Source organism: Pagrus major, chromosome 19 (genome assembly GCF_040436345.1).
Source record: "Pagrus major chromosome 19, Pma_NU_1.0".
Lineage (NCBI taxonomy): Eukaryota > Metazoa > Chordata > Actinopteri > Spariformes > Sparidae > Pagrus > Pagrus major.
In genome coordinates this window covers 11,229,538-11,247,640 of record NC_133233.1, presented here as the reverse complement: position 1 = coordinate 11,247,640, position 18,103 = coordinate 11,229,538, and the positions used below count along the sequence as shown (strand labels likewise).

Genomic DNA, 18,103 nt, shown 5'->3' with positions numbered 1-18,103 from the left:
TATACCCCAATTGGGGTCGGGACCCCAAGGTTGAGAATGGCTGTATTAAAGGACTAAATTATATCTTAATGGGACACAAATTTCTAAAATAATAAATAATAATTTATAAATAAAATATGAATTCGTCAATAAATATTTCAAACTAAAAAGGGATTTACAAAAGCACAACACAATAATTTAAAAATACAGTAACATCAGCTTTAAGTTGACCACTATATATAAGCCTGTCCTAAAGAATAAGAAGCCGTAATTTAAATACATTCATATCAAATCATGAGGGAAACAAATCTCAAAACAAACGGCAGAAGTTCATGAAAGAGTTTATATGGTTTGGTTTGAAACTCCCAAACCCACAACACAGAGCAGTGTTTGTGAGTCAACGTTCACTCTTAATTGCAACCATGGCTTTTCTCTGCTCGTACCCAGGAGTCTCAGCTTCACTTTATGTTTGATAGAAGTTAGCAAATGATAGCAGGCTAACACATTAAACTAAGACAGCAAGCATGGCTAACAATACACCTGAAAAACAAGAGCATGGTAGCATTGTCATTGTGAGCATATTGGCATGCTATTAGTGTTTAGCTCAAAGCACTGCTCCGCCTACATACAGTCTCACAGAGCTGCTAGCACGGCTGTGGACTCTTTAGTCTTGTTTATCCAGAGTAAATAACAGACGGCCATACATTAGTGAGTCACACTGAAATGACTATCAGTTGAAAACATGTAAAAGTTTTAATAGAGGTCTGACTATCACCATTTTAATCAGTAAGTCTTCAAGGCTGATGCATTTTTGTAGGCAAACCCGGAAGTTAGCATTGCCCTGGTTCTGAAAAAAAGCCTGTGGCATTTTTGAATTGGATTTTGGATTATTGCTGAAAATAATCTCTGTGGTAAACACAAGTTTATGATACTTAGACGTTTTGTTCAGCAAGATAATCTTCACAGATAAACACCACTTTAACCGAAAACCCATTGAAAAAAAACCCATTGACTTTGAGAGGAGGTAACCGGACGACCAAAAATGCTAACGGATTTCCGGGTTTAAGGACTCATTACTACACCAGTATAATATAAGTATAATAGACATTAACAAACTGTAGTAACATAGTCTACAAAGAATAACGTGTCATAAAAGGGAAAACAGCAGAGCTACAGTCTGGTCTCATTACACTAAAGATAACATCAGTATACATCCTTGACACGACTACAAAGTATATCGCCTAAAGATAATATGAAGACTTTTCTTAATATCTTAAGCTTCAAAGGCTGTTTTAGCAAGGCTATTCTTAAAATAATAATTTACAATATGTTTATCGAAATATTTGTTTTGATCCACCAGTGTCTTAGGCTATAAGCATAGTACAACAGTGACTCAGTGTAGGCTGCAATATATTCAGATAAATGAAACTTGCAGACTGCACTTTCTTGTTGTAAAAAACAGAATGTCTGTTCTGTCCCAGCTCACAGGAAGACGATTTTTACATGCCAGTCCACAGCACCAGCAGGTTGTTTTGTAATATACAGCATCAGATCAGTGTGACTCATAAAGGTGGATAAACAGACACAAAACAAAGTGCACCACCTACAGAAGCTCAGCCTTCATCAACAGGAAATAAAAAGGAACAGACATCTCAGTACTGGACACACTGTTCCACTGTGGTGTGATCTCAGCGGTGTGGGAGAGGATTACTGCTTCAATAAATGACTGATGAAATATGTGCTGCCAAAGCGGAGAGCCTGGTTGCCTATTTGTCCCCTTTCTCTTAGGATTTCTCTGAGTCTGAGTGGCTCCTAATACGGTACAGTTTCCCGACATTCTGTCCTGTCTGGCCCTGGATGTCTGATTGCTGGACTGTCTGTCTATCAGTGCCACTCTCTTTATCCTTGATCCTTTTGACTTCCTGTCAGTCAGCCACTCCATCAATCAGCCTACCTACATGAAGCGTTTAGAGTTACATCAAACCTGCCTGAGCTGCTGGATTTATAGTCATTATAACCACGACTCAGCTCCCTCACAGTAATGCAATACATCCATACATTCACATGAAACAAGGGCAGCACACACTAATCAACACGTACAGTTTGAGACCTGTGGAGGTCAGAACAAGAGCAAATTACAGACACCGTACCTGGCCTTTATCTAAAACATCTGTTCTGTTGTTCAGACGATGTTCAGACAAAGCACCTCTACATATTAGATTCTATAAAGTAGTGATTTTCTGTATTGTATGTAACAAGAACAAATGTTTAATCACTATCCCCTGAAATAACCATGATTTCGTTGGCCAGCCCTGCAGCCCTGAAGGCATCATGCTCAAATGAATTACGTAACAACACCCCCATACAAACAGAACCATTCTCCACGTTACTGTGTTCTTTGTTTTTAAACTTTTGTGGCAATATTTCTAGCATTAATCAGATATGTTACATGTTAGACCTTTGTCTTAAGTTACTTTTTCCAAATGCACAAGATCAAATTTCAAGATGAGACATCAGTGTGCCCACAATGCATCTGTGTTTTTCGCTATCTCAGAAATGTCCTGATATAATTATAAACCACTGGGCATTTACCGTCCAGATATCCAATGAACCCAAAACATCCCTCAGAAATTCTCCAGTCTTCTCAGAACCCAAAGGACCAGATTGTAAGGAAACCCTGAGAGGAAAAAGGGAAATTTTATCATTTCTTATTCATCTGTGAAACAGGTGGGAAAAAACGCTATATATCATAGAACGAATATCCTGGTACGACTTTCCTCACCTGTTTGTTAAGTCATAAACACATATTACTCTCATTTGGCTCTCAGGGCTTCTGCAGGACTGATCCGTGACTCTCAGGTACCTGAAGATTCATGTCTCATATAAATATGCACTAAATCCTGTTTCCACAGGAGGGCAGCAACTCTTGTGCATGATATGCAAATAGCCTCATACCACAGAAAGTCCTGGTCATGGGCAGATTAAATTTCAAGAGGAACAAGGTTCTTCATCTTACTTTTTATACATCTCATCTATTTTTATTCATCTCTGGTGGTGGTGTGAATTTTGGTCGAGGGAGAAACTTGAAAAAACACTAAACCAGAGTCGCTGATGATCGTCCATATTCTAGTATTCATGACAGTTATGTTTGGTCACGTGCGTCCTCATTGCTGTGGTATCTTTATACTGCAGGCTATGAGCTGGCCACTTCCCCCCCTCACCCTTGGGACTTTAAACCCCAACTGCCGCACCACCTCCTCAGCTCTCATAAATAGAATGCAAATTTCCATTCTGTATAACACATCTTAAATTTGCCCCAAAGTCCTGGAGCAAAAACAAAAAACCCACACTAGTCCAGTGATTTCCATCTGTCGCTCAGAATAGATTCTTTAAGATTTATTTATTTAACATGTATCATCAATAAAATGTACAGCAAACTCACAATAACAACATAAATAAAAAATTCATATCAGAAAAGAAGGAAGAAGAAGTGAAGTCCCACCCCTTCTTTTTATATCTTATTTATCAATAAACTCTTAAAACATGAATATTCCAGCCTCTTTGGCCCAGTGTTCACCGTACATAACTCATTATTATCAAATCAAACTGAGATAAGACATTCATAGAAAAGCAAGAACAAAATGATTCATATAAAACAAACAAAACAACATTAAGGCTATTTGTTCATATGATCCTCCAACATCCACCTTATATCCCTCCAGCGTGTTACTTTTTAAGACACATTTAAACTCATTTCATGTTGCACAAGTTTCCATTTCCTCATTACAGTTATTCCTTAAAGTGACTTCTTCAACTACCACACAATGACGTTAGTCCTCACAAAATGCTTCCTCTCAAATCATCCTCTCAGAGAATCATCTTTTTCCCGTTTGAATCAGCGTTTGGATACTGTTAGCTAATCGTTTTGTGGCAAGTCAACCAAATCTTTACATTTCGGGGCTTTTAACAAAAAAGACATGCTGGTTTATGAAGCTCTTTCAAAGCCACTAAAGGAGATCTTGCCGGAGAAAGGGCCACTCATCTGCTGAAATAAAAAAGTGTTATATCTCCACTGTTTTGCCAAGTCAGAAACAAACCAGAAGTGTAGGGTGAGGCATCATTCAACTGTTTAAATAAGTTTGTAACGCCATCATTTGTTCAGTCTGGTGAGAATTAAAGGAGCCATGTGAAGTTTTCTTGTAAACAAAGTCTCTGTCTGTTCTGAGGTCGAACAAAAACACTGAATGTTTTCTCTCTCTAAAACATTTTCAAAGCAGATTTCTTCTTGAAAGCTTGAGCATTGATGACATTGATTTCAAATTGCCAGCTGTCACCTTCTTCCCGTCCCTTTGCTGGTGCATTGCAGCATTAGTTAGTGCGTTACCACCATCTGTCAAGCAGTGGAAACCATTAAAAGGACTGTGTATCATACACGTGCATGTGTATTGTAGAAATGATCAGTAGCTTGATACTAAGATCTCCTTCCTTTAATGCCTGAACACCCTGTAGTCATGAACTGAGGCCGGTGAGGTTCTGATTTTTTGGTTGTCTATCTGGACTGTGTTCATAAGCCACAACTTTCTCTTTGATTTCCCATCGTCAGGCTGCTCACTCATCTGACATGAAGGTAGAACACTCCTCTATCAGTCTCTTACTGCCCACACAGACTATTTCTGACAGAAAAATCCTCAGAGCTCATTATTTCATTTGCAGTAGCAATTTAAACACATTGATTTATCTCCACCATAGTGTAATCCAGTTGAATTCTCTCCTGTGATAACGATACGGTTGTTAATAATTTAATAATATTAAGCTTACTTTGAAGAGAGCAGACCTCCAGGGAAATAACCAAAATGATACATCCAGACAACGTGGTTGGCCTCGGTTTAAAGTCCACATTCAGTGGTGGAGTTACAGTTCAATTATACTGAGTGTGGTCAGACACCATCACCACGTCTATTGACCGGAGAGACGGACGCTCAGTGAAAGCCTCAGACTGTATCTCTGACTTCCAGCAGCTCCTGGACTTGTCTAGCACCAGCTAATTCTGGTATCCACCCTTTGTGTCACACAATCAAAACTCACATCTGTTACCTTTAATCCTAATTTTAATCTGTCACATTATTACATTTCCCTCAATGGTAATTAACAGGCTCATTTTTAAGCACTTTTTTCTCACTGTACATGGGTTCACTCACCCATAATACTCCTCACACATGTTGTTTGTTTGAAATTGTTGAAGAAGTGATGAATAGCATGATATTAAAATGGACAAATAGAGGGCTGCTCTGTCAATTCATCACAGTATGACGTATATCAAGAGTGTTTGGAGACAGTCTGTCTGTGCTGAGTGCAGGGAGGATGTTGAAGTTACAGGATGAAGACAACAGCGAGGTGTCACATACATACACCTGCATACCAGAATTGAAAAGCGAGGACCCACTTATAAAAACATCGCTCCACAGCGCTACTAGTGGTCAAAAGCTCCACAGGGAACCTTTAAGAAAAGCCTTAGTACAATTTTCAGCTGCCACCAGCACGCCCCGCCACAGGAGGCAAGGTATTTTGCCACAGCAAAAATTAAAATCTGACGTGTGTGTAAGTGTGTAAGGGAAGTGTAACATTTTCAGCTCTGTATCTTATTCTGTTGGACAGTCAGATCATTGGTCTACAAAGTTGTGCACACCCTATCCTGTTTAACTGCAACTTACTATCTATGAGGCTGAAATTAGCCACGGAGGTCGAGTGTTTGTTGGGTTGTGTGTCTGTGAATGCGTGACTGCCTGGTGTGTTTACTGTACGTGGTCGCAGCTATTGCTAATTAGCACACGGGTCCCTGACCGGACGCAAACCACAGACATTGTGGTTTATGGTCACCACGGCGTCCAGAACGTTCTTTCTCTGTGGTGTTTGCCACTGTGATGCAGTGGTGCTGCCTCTCCTGGTCAGTGGAGAAAATGCAAGAGATGGTGGAGACAAAGGTCACAAGCTGACAGCTCTAAGTCAGTCGGTTCACACCTGGCATTAACATGCCTATCACCATGTGTTTCAAGTGACCACGTGTGATTGGATAATTCAGGATTGATGATAACACCAACCAGGGCCAAAGTGTATGTATAAAACTTTATATTAGTGTGCAGATCTTCCAGTGGGCCGCAGTGAACCTCATGTTTGCAATACTCTTTCTTAAATCTACTAAATTTCTAAATAAGATTTGCTGTATATGTGCATGCAAACAGTAGGGTCATGAGCAGGTCAGTTCAATTATAACATCTTTTTATTTTTCTGTAACCACTTGACACTTTAAGTGTTAGTTTTATTTAAGACTAACCAAGTGAGTCAACCTCAACATGAAGTCGAGGATCGGAAAATCTTTGTCAAGCTAACATTAGAGCCAGAAGTGAGAGCTCGAGATGTCCCATGTGAAAACAGGAAGGAATCACTAACGAATCAACTCTTGAAGGACAGCGCCATCACTTCCTGATTCCTAATTCCCTATTCTTGCACCCAAGGGGGACTACTGACGAGAAAGACGTTAACAGCTGGACTTAAACAAGAGACTAAAGAGAGCTCATTTAGCGGCTGGACGTCAAGAAAGAGAGCACGAAACACATACAGTGTTTATGGAAGGTACTCGATTTCTTAAAGTTGCCATGTTGTAAACTTATATGTATTAATAGTTAAACATTAAAGGATTTATTACAGAGTTTGTTGCATTACTAAGGGTTTTGTGTCATCCATCATCTTCTGACTCCCTAAACTATGTCATGAAGTCGTGTTGTGACTCTTCAATACTTATACATAGTCACAGATTTGATTGCCTGTCTATGTGAATGTCTGTGTTCTGTGATGGCTGCTGAAGTGACAGGCCGAGAATCAGGCAGGAAGGGTGTGTGTGTTGAGTGGTTTCCTTTCTAGAAGGTTGGCTGATCAGAACGAGCCGAGGGTGTGAAGGGTGTGTTCTCGCTAGGTTTTTGTGGTAACAGTTTCTACCGACCTCCGTTGCCTGTACAACAACACTACTGTCACAGCATCGAGAGGGAGGAGAAAAAAAAAAAAAACTTTTGCTGTGCTGGTTGAGAGCTGTTGAGCCTGCACACTCTTCCTGTGGCCCCGGGCTTGAGAACCTCTTTCTGATTGCAGCTTGTCCATGTGACCTGGTTTCCGTTGCCTGCCTGCTTCCGTGAATAGTAAAAAGAGGCATCAGTGCTTCGGTGAGAGCAGAGGAAGGCAGCTGAACTTGACACATGAGAGAGCACACTCTGCAACAGCGAATCAACCAGCGATATGGTCAGGGGATCAACCGTCAGTGGCTTGGGAAATCCACACCTAACCACCAGTGTAAGTACATGCACTGTGCGCTAATGCATTACTGCAGTGTGCACATATACTCTTACTGCTGAGAGAAGCAAACTGCATGCTTTGTTGGATTCATACATATTTTGTGTTTGGTGCGTTTGAGCAAGATATGGTATTGATCACAGTGTATTGATTCCAGTTTTCACAATGTTTATAGCAATTCTTGCACAGCATTTAATTGCATGTAGATCTAGTTAATTGCATCACATACTATTGAAACACATGTTGCATTATGATTTATTATTAATGTTACCATTGCATTTGAATAATGTCACGTACAAATAACCCACGGTGGAAAACCAAAGTTTGAAAAACAATTTAATTTAAAATTATTAAAATTTCATAATGCTCACATGTTTATATTCTGATTATTCTGATGAATGGAACCATATGTTGTGCAATCCCTATGCAACACACTGTATGTGTGGTTTATGTTTATGTCATTTCTATACGCTGAGTTGTTTTCTCACAAGCCAGCCGATTCATGTCCAGTGACACCTAGAGAAGACAAAGTAATATTCGGCAAAATGTCTTTTCCTTTGTGGCGACTCTGACACAGAACACACGTGTGACGGTCTCTCGCCCTGAGCAACTCTCGGACGTGAGACATAATATAGTTTAAGGACTGAGTAGTGTTGTTGCCAGTGTTGTACACAGCAACGTAGTGAGAGTGAAGTGATAAGTGATAAAAAAAGAGAGAAAACTGTTCATATGACAGAAAAAAAAACAGTTAATAATATTAATAACACCCTCCAAAACAACATATTTACCTCGCCACTAAAATGAAAATTCAGTTGAAAATTAAAAATTTGTCTAAGCCGGTATGCGTCACACTAGTTTTCAGTGAAATAGGTGAAATTTTACCAGTGTCCAGCAGCTGTTCAGGATAGAACAGGATGTCAAGCCAAAGTATATAACATTTGTATATTATTTATCTCCAACTTTGCTCTAATGTGTATATTGTGTAGGATCAACCACGCACAACAGAAAACAAAGATAACATGTTGTGGACATAACATAACACAAAAAATACATTCCTCCGTCATAAAGGCAAAGGAACAGGACACACCACTCTCATGTCCAGTCATATTTCTAACGACCATGTAAGATCAGGAAACAACACGTAAAATAATGAAAAGTACGCCGAAAAGTTGAGTGAGAATCTGAAAGAGTAGGTGACCGAACCCCGGCTGTCAGAGCTGAATGTAAATGTATCTGCCCGTCTGCTTCTCTGACCTCCACACTGCTTCAACACTTTCATTTCAAGCTGCAGTCTCGTTCTCCCAGTTTGATAATCCGTTTATGGTGGAAAAACTGGATTTACTCAATATTTCACACACTTAGTACATATTTGCATTTTACGGTGCTCATTTGCCATCAAGTGCCATGATACCAGGCTGCATGCAAATCATGTTAACTAACCTATAACAGAAGTCCACGTTAAAGCTTGGCAGTCTGAGATACGCTGTTTTTTTTCTACAAATCCTTTTTAAAATCGAAATGAAACCTACACGCTTCAACTCTGTGAGTGTTTTCATCAGATCAAAGTCAAAACGAGGGCAGGTCCTCAATATAAAACTGGTGTGTAGGTCACATGGCGTGTTAGTTCTGCCACTTGAAGAGTTCACATATAACACAAAACAGTAAGAGCAACAGGGCAAACACAGCTGTCATAATTAGACAAGCTTACTCAAATAATGGCCGATAGGAAGAAGAGCTAAAAGTCAATATTCAGTCACAAAAAAGCGATACACATCAGTGGTGAACAGAAGTATTATAACTATGGTTTTAAACTGTAGAAGAGCAAGGCTAACGCAGGTATTCACTCTGTCCTTTATCACTTTGTCCACAGTGAGGATGTTAAGATGCCAGCACACGGGCTCACCCCCATCCTGCTCTGCTTGTTATCCATGTGGAGAATACTGACGCCGGTCCTCAGTCATCCACAACACAGCAAATGCATGCTGGTGAGATTTCTCTCTTTTACAAAAATTCAAAAATGTTATATGTTATGTATGTAGTATAATGTGTACACATGTATATGTAATATAATGTTTTATTTGTGTCTTTTCATCTCTATATCTTATTACTATTTTCCTTTCCTCTGTTTTCTTTTTCTATTACCAGCCATGAGCTAATCTCTGAAGGGCCTAAAGTGCATTTCACTCACACACTGACAGATAAAGAACCTTTGAACCTTTTACATCTTGAAATGAACTGAGTAAGGCCTCAGGAGCGTAGGTGGATACATACAGTGTATCTGATTTAAAAGGCAGTGTACTTACGGCAGTTAATCTAGTTTAAGGAAGCAAAGTGCCCCTGGCAGACAATGTTCATAAAAATATTCATACGAACATCCTGCAGGAAATTACATATTTTGTGGGACATTTTTGTGCGCTCTGGTATTTCCCACTTTGCCACATCAGGAAGAAAAGTGGGAAGTGATTCATTTATGAAGATGATAATCCAGTGTGTCATTTTTCACGCTAAAACGATCCACTCTCTAATTAGACATACCGTGTTTACTGTAGGGTTTATCTTTTAAACGGAGTACAAGGAACTTTAAACTGGTGAAACAGTCTCAATTTAATACTCTACACAGATTGCCTATTTCTATAGAGTTACCTGGTGATTTTCTGACTTACCCAGGTTGGATAAGCCATAAAATGCAAACTGTCTTCATGGTAGAGTGCTGATGATGAATTGAAGGGTCTCTAGTCAGGCAGTACAGCACTCTGACAAAGTTGTTTCACCATCATCATCTTTTGTTCACAGTGGCTGCCAGAATCAACGTCAAAATGGTAGTTTCATGTAGCATGAGGTTACAATTTATCACTAAGACCCATCCAGAGCAAATACATTCATGACCATATCATCATAGTGGAAGTACCCTTTATTAGTGACTTGCACACTTTAAAAAGCCATGAACGCAGCATTTGTGACAGTTTATGAGTTCTTAATAATAAGGGTTTGGTCTGGAGGCTCTGGAGCTGTTCTCAAGAAGGTAACTGTTGTAAGTGGTCGACAGTCATCCTGATGCTTCGAGCTCAAAAAGCAACAAAGCAAAATAAAATGATCACAACCTGAAAACCCCAACATTGTTCTTATTATTGATTTATTACTGATAAATTAAGTAGTAATTACTCACTTACTAAACACTAATAAAGACAGCTGTTACAACCTACATAAACTTAATAAAGTATGCTTTAGTAGAAAGTGTTAAACGTTCATCTGATCATCTGAGAAAAGGGTGATAAAGCAGCAGATTGTTGCTTTGAGTTAAAATGTAAATGGTTTAAGTGATGGTTTATGTCAAAAACACCTAAAAAATGAAGCAGTAAAAGCAAATTCTTCACTTTTTCTGATGGGACCTGAGTGCAACTGTTGGGCAGCAACAGTATAATCAGCTGTGATGTGAGACTACTGTGTGTTAATGTGTGGACCAGGTGCATTAAATATCAATGTTCAGGCAAAACTAATTCTATTACTCTATGGACCTCAGATATGTTAAGAAAATTTCACAGCAGCTCATCTAACTGCAGTTGATATATTTCACTCTGGGTCAAAATGGTGGACCAGCTGAGGCACTTCCTCCCCTAAAGTCATGCAGCTATAGCATTGCTTGAAAATAGAGGTATGTTAAGATTATGATGCTAGATGCAGTGATAAGAAAGGATTAAAAATTGCCTCCCAAAAGAAAGCTGTCTAGTATAAACCCACAAAGTTGTAAATTAAGTGATTTTTGTTCCTCAACCTCACAAAACAAACAAACAAACAAACAAACAAATGTTTTAGGGATAAAAGTGCCCTGGTCCAAAAAACAGTGTATGTGGACTAAAGGCTAGTGCAGATCTGTCCCTTTGAAAGAGTTTGTGAGTTCAGTTTCTAAAGTAAATCCAGTTTCTGTAGGATTTTTTAAAAAGCGTAAGCATGTCACCCCCATCACGAGACGTACAATACACTAACATGCAAACTAAAGTTATGTTGTCTTCTTTTCTCTGCAGAAACAAAGAACGGCCATCTGCAACAATGCCGAGCTCACCTTTGTGCCTGCAGGGCTGCCGGACAACATAGAGGAGCTTCAGCTCAACTACAATCACATTCAAACACTACAGGACAACACTCTCCGTTACCCCTCATTAAAGACCCTGAGCTTAGCTTGTAATAGTTTGGAAAAAATTGAATCGAACACGTTTCAAGACTTAAAATTGTTAGAAAGCCTCAATTTAGCAAATAACAATCTTAAGGCTTACTACCAAGAAACCAGTCAGGCATTAAAGACTCTACCCAGGCTTAGAGTTCTGGATCTCTCTGAGAATAATCTTGATGACGACATGGTCGCCACTCTTCTCCAAAATCTGACATCCCTGGAATATCTCAATCTTTCTGGAAACCTCCTGCGGAGACTGGATGAGACCTCGTTCGCGGATCTTTGGCAACTCAAAGAACTCGACCTGCAGAGAAACATCATGTTCGAGCTCGATGGCGCCTTCAACAACAATCCCAAGCTCCAGCGGCTCAACTTGGCCTTCAACTATCTGCCTTGCCTGATGGACTTCAACATGACCCAGCTGGTGGTCCTCAACGCCAGCCACAACTTCATCGAGTGGTTCATCTCTATACAAGACCTTAACGACACTTTCAAGCTAGAGACACTTGATCTATCAAACAACAAACTGCTCTTCTTTCCTTTCTTGCCCAGCCACAGCCACTTGCGGAATCTTTACCTATCCCACAACAGTATTAGTTTTTACGAACACTTGGTAGACAACGGCACAGCCCTGAACTCGACTACAACTGTTGAATTCTACAATATGAAGAAGTACATGGGCAACGTGACGGCTGAGCTATGGGACGACAGCCTTCACGGTGACATTTCCTCTCTTGAGATTTTGGATCTAAGAGCAAACCAGTTGGGGTATTTCCCTCGAGGGTTCATCCAGAGAATGCCTGTCCTGTCCAGACTTCAAATGTGCACAAACTGTCTGGAAACCTTAAATCTGACATCAGAACAGCTCTCTAGCAGTCTGTACGAGTTGGACGTCAGCAACAACAGGCTGAACCAGATTGTAGCAGATGAAGGTACAATGGCGGCTTTTGGCAATCTGACGTACCTCAACCTGAGCCTGAATGTTCTTGAGTCGTTACCCTCAGGATTATTTTCCTCATTGCCGAGCCTCAGGTCAGTGGATCTCAGTTATAACGACATTAGCATTTGCCTTCCTGAGGAAGCTGAGACCAGCACAGAGAGTATGTCAGCTTGTGTGGATTGGAAAAACATTGTATCCCTAAGGCAGCTTTACCTTAAGGGATGCAACCTTCGCAAAATCCCATTGTCTGCATTCGCTGGGTTGTCTCTAACGCACTTGGAATTGTCAGACAACCGTGAACTCATTGTCGAAAGATCAATACAAAGTCTTAGCAGGACGTTGCAACATCTAGGTTTAGGAAACACTCGCATCCAAGACTTTGACTTCTCCCATTTCAAAAGTTTAATATCTTTAAACATTTCAAGGAACTCTCTTACCCATCTTCCCCCTTCACTTCTGAATCTCGACCTGAAAGTGCTCGATTTGAGGGACAACAAACTGTCCACTATTCCCTCGGGTCAAGCTCATGCATTAGCCCCAAAACTGCACACTGTCTTCCTGACAGGAAATCCGTTCAACTGCTGCCAAACAGAATGGTTCACGACATTTGAAACAACAAAGACAATCCATATGGTCGGACGATCAGACATTGAATGTGAGGATACCTTCCGTGAGACGAAAAGATTGGACCGCTTCGAGTCATATTTGTGTCCGGGGGAGGGTGGGGAATCTATACTCTGGTACATTCTGCTTATTTTACCTGTTTGCCTTTTTTTTGTGGGCATTGCCATTATTGTCCCCCTCACCTTCAAGCCCCAAATGCTACAAAAGTCAATCAAAAAGAAGTGTTTGAAGCCTACGTCTTACTGATACTTTATAAACCCTAAACAAAACCACTTTTTGTACGTTGTGCTACCGAAAAAATGTAACTAAATGCATGGAAATAAATTCAGTGAATGGTAAAAAATGACTAAGTATGTTTGGAGGAAGCATGTATTAAAAAAAAACAGGGTAATCATATTTCACATTGCTGTGCTTTTGGATTGCGGTTCAAAACCAGACCCTAATCCCTGATGTACCCTGATGTAAAAATGTGGCTGCCTTCTTGTGGCACTTGGTGTATGTTTGTGTGTTTGTGTGTGTGTGTGTGTGTGTGTGTGTGTGAGTGAACATATGCAGAAGTAGTGTGATGCAAGCTGTTGCTATAAGCAGCAAAGGAAACATGAAATTTCCTGTTTTGCTGAGATGTGCAGCAACTGCCCAGTTCCGTATCTCAAAGAGGAGGGGTTTGAGGTTTCCTTCCCATCAGTGAGACATAGATGCAACATTGACATGAAATTCCAGTGTGTCTCATGAGCACTTGGTTTGGACACGTATTTGAAAACTCGATCATCTATTCGGCTGTGCACTTGGCAGCAAAACAGAGGCAGGCCAACTGAACTTAAGTAAACTTGTACAGGTATTATCACAACCATTACACGATCGAATAAGGGACGGCATTCACATTGTACAGGACAGAGGGCAGTGACAAGGCGTTTCTCTACCTTTGTGTGCATGTGCATCAGGAGTGAAAAGGTTGGCAGATCAGTGTGTAGCTGTGCAGCTTGCATGAGTCCTAACCAGAAAGAAACCAAAATACCGCTGTGGTGATGCTCAGGGTCATGGTGGTTGGAACATAAAAAAGAGAAACCGGAGTGAAGTGTCGTGAAAGCCTCTAAACAGTAATTTGTTCATAGCTTTTACAACATAAAGTCACCAGAGCAGTCTCCAGTCAGCTGGAGTCAAAGGTTTTGTATTGCTCTAGTTTTTAAAGTTCAATGCATACAAATGGGTCAAAATAAGAAAGATAAGGACATGCAGTCGACTCAGGGTAGCAGTTACTGGAGATAGAGAAATAAGCTTGAGACTTGAGGGTTTCGGATTTGAATATCTTTAACCACCATAAGGTTTTCAATGATTAATATGACTCATCCTTCACTTCTCAATACATTTTAATTGGCAACTTGAAACCAGTGGAAGTCTACTTTGAGGCAAAACTACTGGCAAATATCGTTTTTAGGGGGGTTGCAAAATTTTTCAGTTTTCACTTCCTGTCATGAAATGAACAGCAGGCAAAGTAAAAAGAGAGATATCTGTGTAACTTAATGGAAGCAAGGCGTGAAACTCGCAGTGGTAAGTGCTGCTACCATTCTAATAAAAATGGCCCAAGAGTGTGTAATCACATTGAGAAAGAATTGGGAAAGACTTGCAGTCAAGAAATCATCCTTTTTGCGGAACGCACTTTGTCACTGATCACAGATTGTTGACCAAGAGCAGTTCAACTTGGTTACTCAGCGATCAGGTCAGGAGTCAGAAGACAACTATAGCCTGTATGAAATAGGTTAGAGGGCACGCACGCAACATGGCAGCCAAACATTGATAACTTCCTAGCTAACTTCAAATGGTGGATAAGTGCACTTAATGTAACTGCACACGTCATATTTAGTGGTGTTAAGGGATAAGAGAGTATGAATTAGTAAGTCAAGTTTGCAGTGTGCATATTGCAAGCAACAATGCAGCTAATTTGTTTTTGCAAAACAGCCCAGCTGTGGTTATTGAGTCCATACTTGAGGTGAGTTGCCGAATATACACCACAGTACTCTTTGCAAGCTGTGTTGTTGTTTTTCTTTCAAGTAGTGGTCACAGTTTCTCACAGATAAATGCAAATGAGAACAGAGATGTGACATTTGACTTTAAGTGGTCAAATGGGATTTGCTTGAGTTGCATTCTGACTGTGGTACATCTAAAATAAGTTACATATATATATATATATATATATATACATATATATATATATATATACATATACATATACATATACATATACATATACATATACATATACATGCAATTTCGATAAAGCATTTCTGGATACATTATACCAGAAGTGGCCGGGTGTATAACGTGAGTGTAAATGTATCAGTGAAATGACTATAGGGTTGACTATGAATTGTATATTATGATTATAAATCTGTGAAACACCTTGATTGAGTTGATCAGGCAGGTTGTGTGTGGTCTGCAGAAGATCTAATAGCAAATAGCGGACAAAAAGTTTCTAAGGCTGATTCTGTAAGGCTACGTCCTGTCTGCATGTTGATGTTAAGCAGGTATACTTTGTTTTTCATCATTTTTGTGGAGCATGCTAACATTAGCTAATCACAATACACATCCAAGAGGTGAGGCATTTCACTCAAAACCACAAACCTGTTGGTGGTGCTACAGGAAAATTCAGAAGATGATCAAAGTCAGTAGGATTCATCCTCAGGGGATCATGAACAGAAGTTCACGTCTGGACACATTTTTAGATGGAACAAAACTTTCGCACTGACCGATCAACCACCTGTAGCCGTACAGCCAAGCTGCTAGCATGGCTAAAAAATACACGCTTGTGTTAGTAGTGACTCAGATAAACAGTGATAACATAGTGGCTTTCTGTTACCCAATCCCCATGTGAACCAGCTTATTCGTCTGAAGAGCAGCAGCACGTATCTTAAAGCCATCTTCTGTTTTCACTCTGTTGTTTTCTGACTCCCCTGACAACATCACCTTAATCTTGCACCCAACAAACTAATGTTTGTCACTTTCTTGGTGACTGTCAGAGAGCCTGATGTATCGTGTATTATTTTGTATCAGCATCCTCTGATGCAGTGACATGAAAAGCCTCGTTCAAGATTCCTGGCAACAAAAAAAAAGGTAACACTTTGCTTTTATTTTGCAAATCCCTGAACATAAAGTGAACTTAAAGGAGGCTTAAAATGGCAGATGTCAACAAGTATTTTCTGTTCAACATATGAGAGAATAAGAGCTGATAAAAAGAGGAAGTGTTTTTCCTCAGGCATGCTACCGCTCAGCTGACGTGTGAATCAGTTAAAGCTTACTTTATCAAACCTGCTGGGGTTATTTTTAGAGAGCTAAAGATGTGAAAGTTAAAGAAAAAGTGACAAGTTTCAGAGCGGAGAGAACTGCTCAACGGAAAAGTTACACTCACAGCTGTGGTTTTATGACGACCGACATTAGCCTCAAGTATTTGATTCCTCAGTCAGCTCTGTGGTCGTGATTTAGTTTGGTGACCATTTGTACCAAAAGCCTTTGTTCTAAAACATCTTTTTAAACATATTTAGGGCTTTTGGGGCTTTACATTTAATATCACACTCAGAAAATGTCTTTCAGTAAACGGTAACACAGGTTTCTAAGGTCAAAGGTTAGCGGTTAATGTCTCTGGTTTCGTTGATGGGTGCGTGCTGGACGACAAAAATACCGTCCCATGTAAGCTGACGTACAGGCAGCCACTTAGGAAGTCAACAGGCTGTTTGCGAAACTCCACTTCCTCTTAACCCTTCCTGCTCTTGTGACAGGCGAGGGTGGGGTGATTTAGAACTGGACGTGTTTTGTGCTTTTTTTAGCCAGGAAGCGCTTCATATCAGTGGTTATCTGTGTGGCTGCCTTCAGACTGCCAAAAGTGAATGTCAGAACTTGAATGCAAACTATAACACGTACAATTTACAGGCTAATTTAATGTAGCTGTGGTCAGAGAGGAGCCCCCTGATACATGAGGTCAAGTAAGGCTACGGCCAGTATTACTACATAGACCAGGGCTGCCAGAAGAGGTTGACTTAGGCACACCAGATTTTTGTATTGAGAAAAAATAAACTGATTAAAAATACCATGATGTAAATCAGTGTTACGCTGTTTAATTTTTTGTGAGGTTAAAATGCTCACTAAAGGAACAGTTCGCCCACAATTCTGTCATTATCTACTCAACCCCATGGCGATGGAAAGTCGGGTTATGTAATTTGAATAGACGTTATTTACATGTTTTTTTAAGGCTGAAATCTTCAATGTAGCTGCTGAGCTAAAAACGTAATGTCTTTTCATTAAGTTGTAGTTTTGGCCCTCCAAAGGAAAAAGTTTGGGCACCCCTGCTATAGACTCTACCCTTTAAATCTTCTTCAAATATAGACATTTTATCAAACTGGGTCAGTGTTATGAGTTATTTTCTGGGGATTTGTATGTTCCTGGTGCACAGCTGCTAGCTCTGCAGCACCGGGACTGGTGGAAGCCCCCAGTGGCCTCCACAACTCCCGGGTCAGGAGAGAGCCCAAAATAACAGCAGGGTAAGTGGATGTATTCTTTGTCTGTGCTCACAAATGTCTTTGTCAACATCAAGAACATGTCTCAGGAAGTGCTTTAAAAAGGAACTCATCCTGAAGTGGAGGAAAAGAAAAAAAATCAAGATTGGAGACCAGTCTGAGGGCCAAGGAACACATTCCAGTTAATAAAAGATATCACACAACAAAAACAGCCCCGAAAGCTATGTTTCAGAACAATGAGCTTTCATTTTTTATTAGTGTTATCTATATCAGAATGGTTTAGTGCAGGGTGGGCATGATTTCCGGTAATGTCTGTCTCAAGTCATGTGACAGCCCCGCCCAGTGTTGTTAGTTCTGTTCTAGTAAATTTAGTAGTAAGTCTATTGTGTATATTCCATTTTCGCTCAGCACTAATAACGAAAGAAAAAGAAAAAGCTCCATTGGTCTAAAAATGGAAGCTCTCAAATGTGTTTCAACAGGCAACATTAGCAACTTTTCTGTGACAGGTTCAATTTCTCTAGCTCAGTGTTGTGGTGTTTCAATCTC

At 40.1% G+C, this 18,103-nt stretch overlaps 1 protein-coding gene across 1 annotated transcript; it reads left to right on the top strand.

Annotated features, from left to right (window-relative positions):
* The first annotated feature begins 6,468 nt into the window (after positions 1 to 6,468).
* nrros (negative regulator of reactive oxygen species) lies at positions 6,469 to 13,448 on the top strand. The gene is made up of 4 exons (XM_073488879.1): positions 6,469 to 6,609; positions 7,123 to 7,320; positions 9,191 to 9,305; positions 11,343 to 13,448. Exons 3-4 carry the CDS (start codon positions 9,204 to 9,206, stop codon positions 13,296 to 13,298), a joined length of 2,058 nt encoding a protein of 685 aa, XP_073344980.1. The 5' UTR covers positions 6,469 to 6,609; positions 7,123 to 7,320; positions 9,191 to 9,203; the 3' UTR covers positions 13,299 to 13,448.
* Positions 13,449 to 18,103: the final 4,655 nt, after the last annotated feature.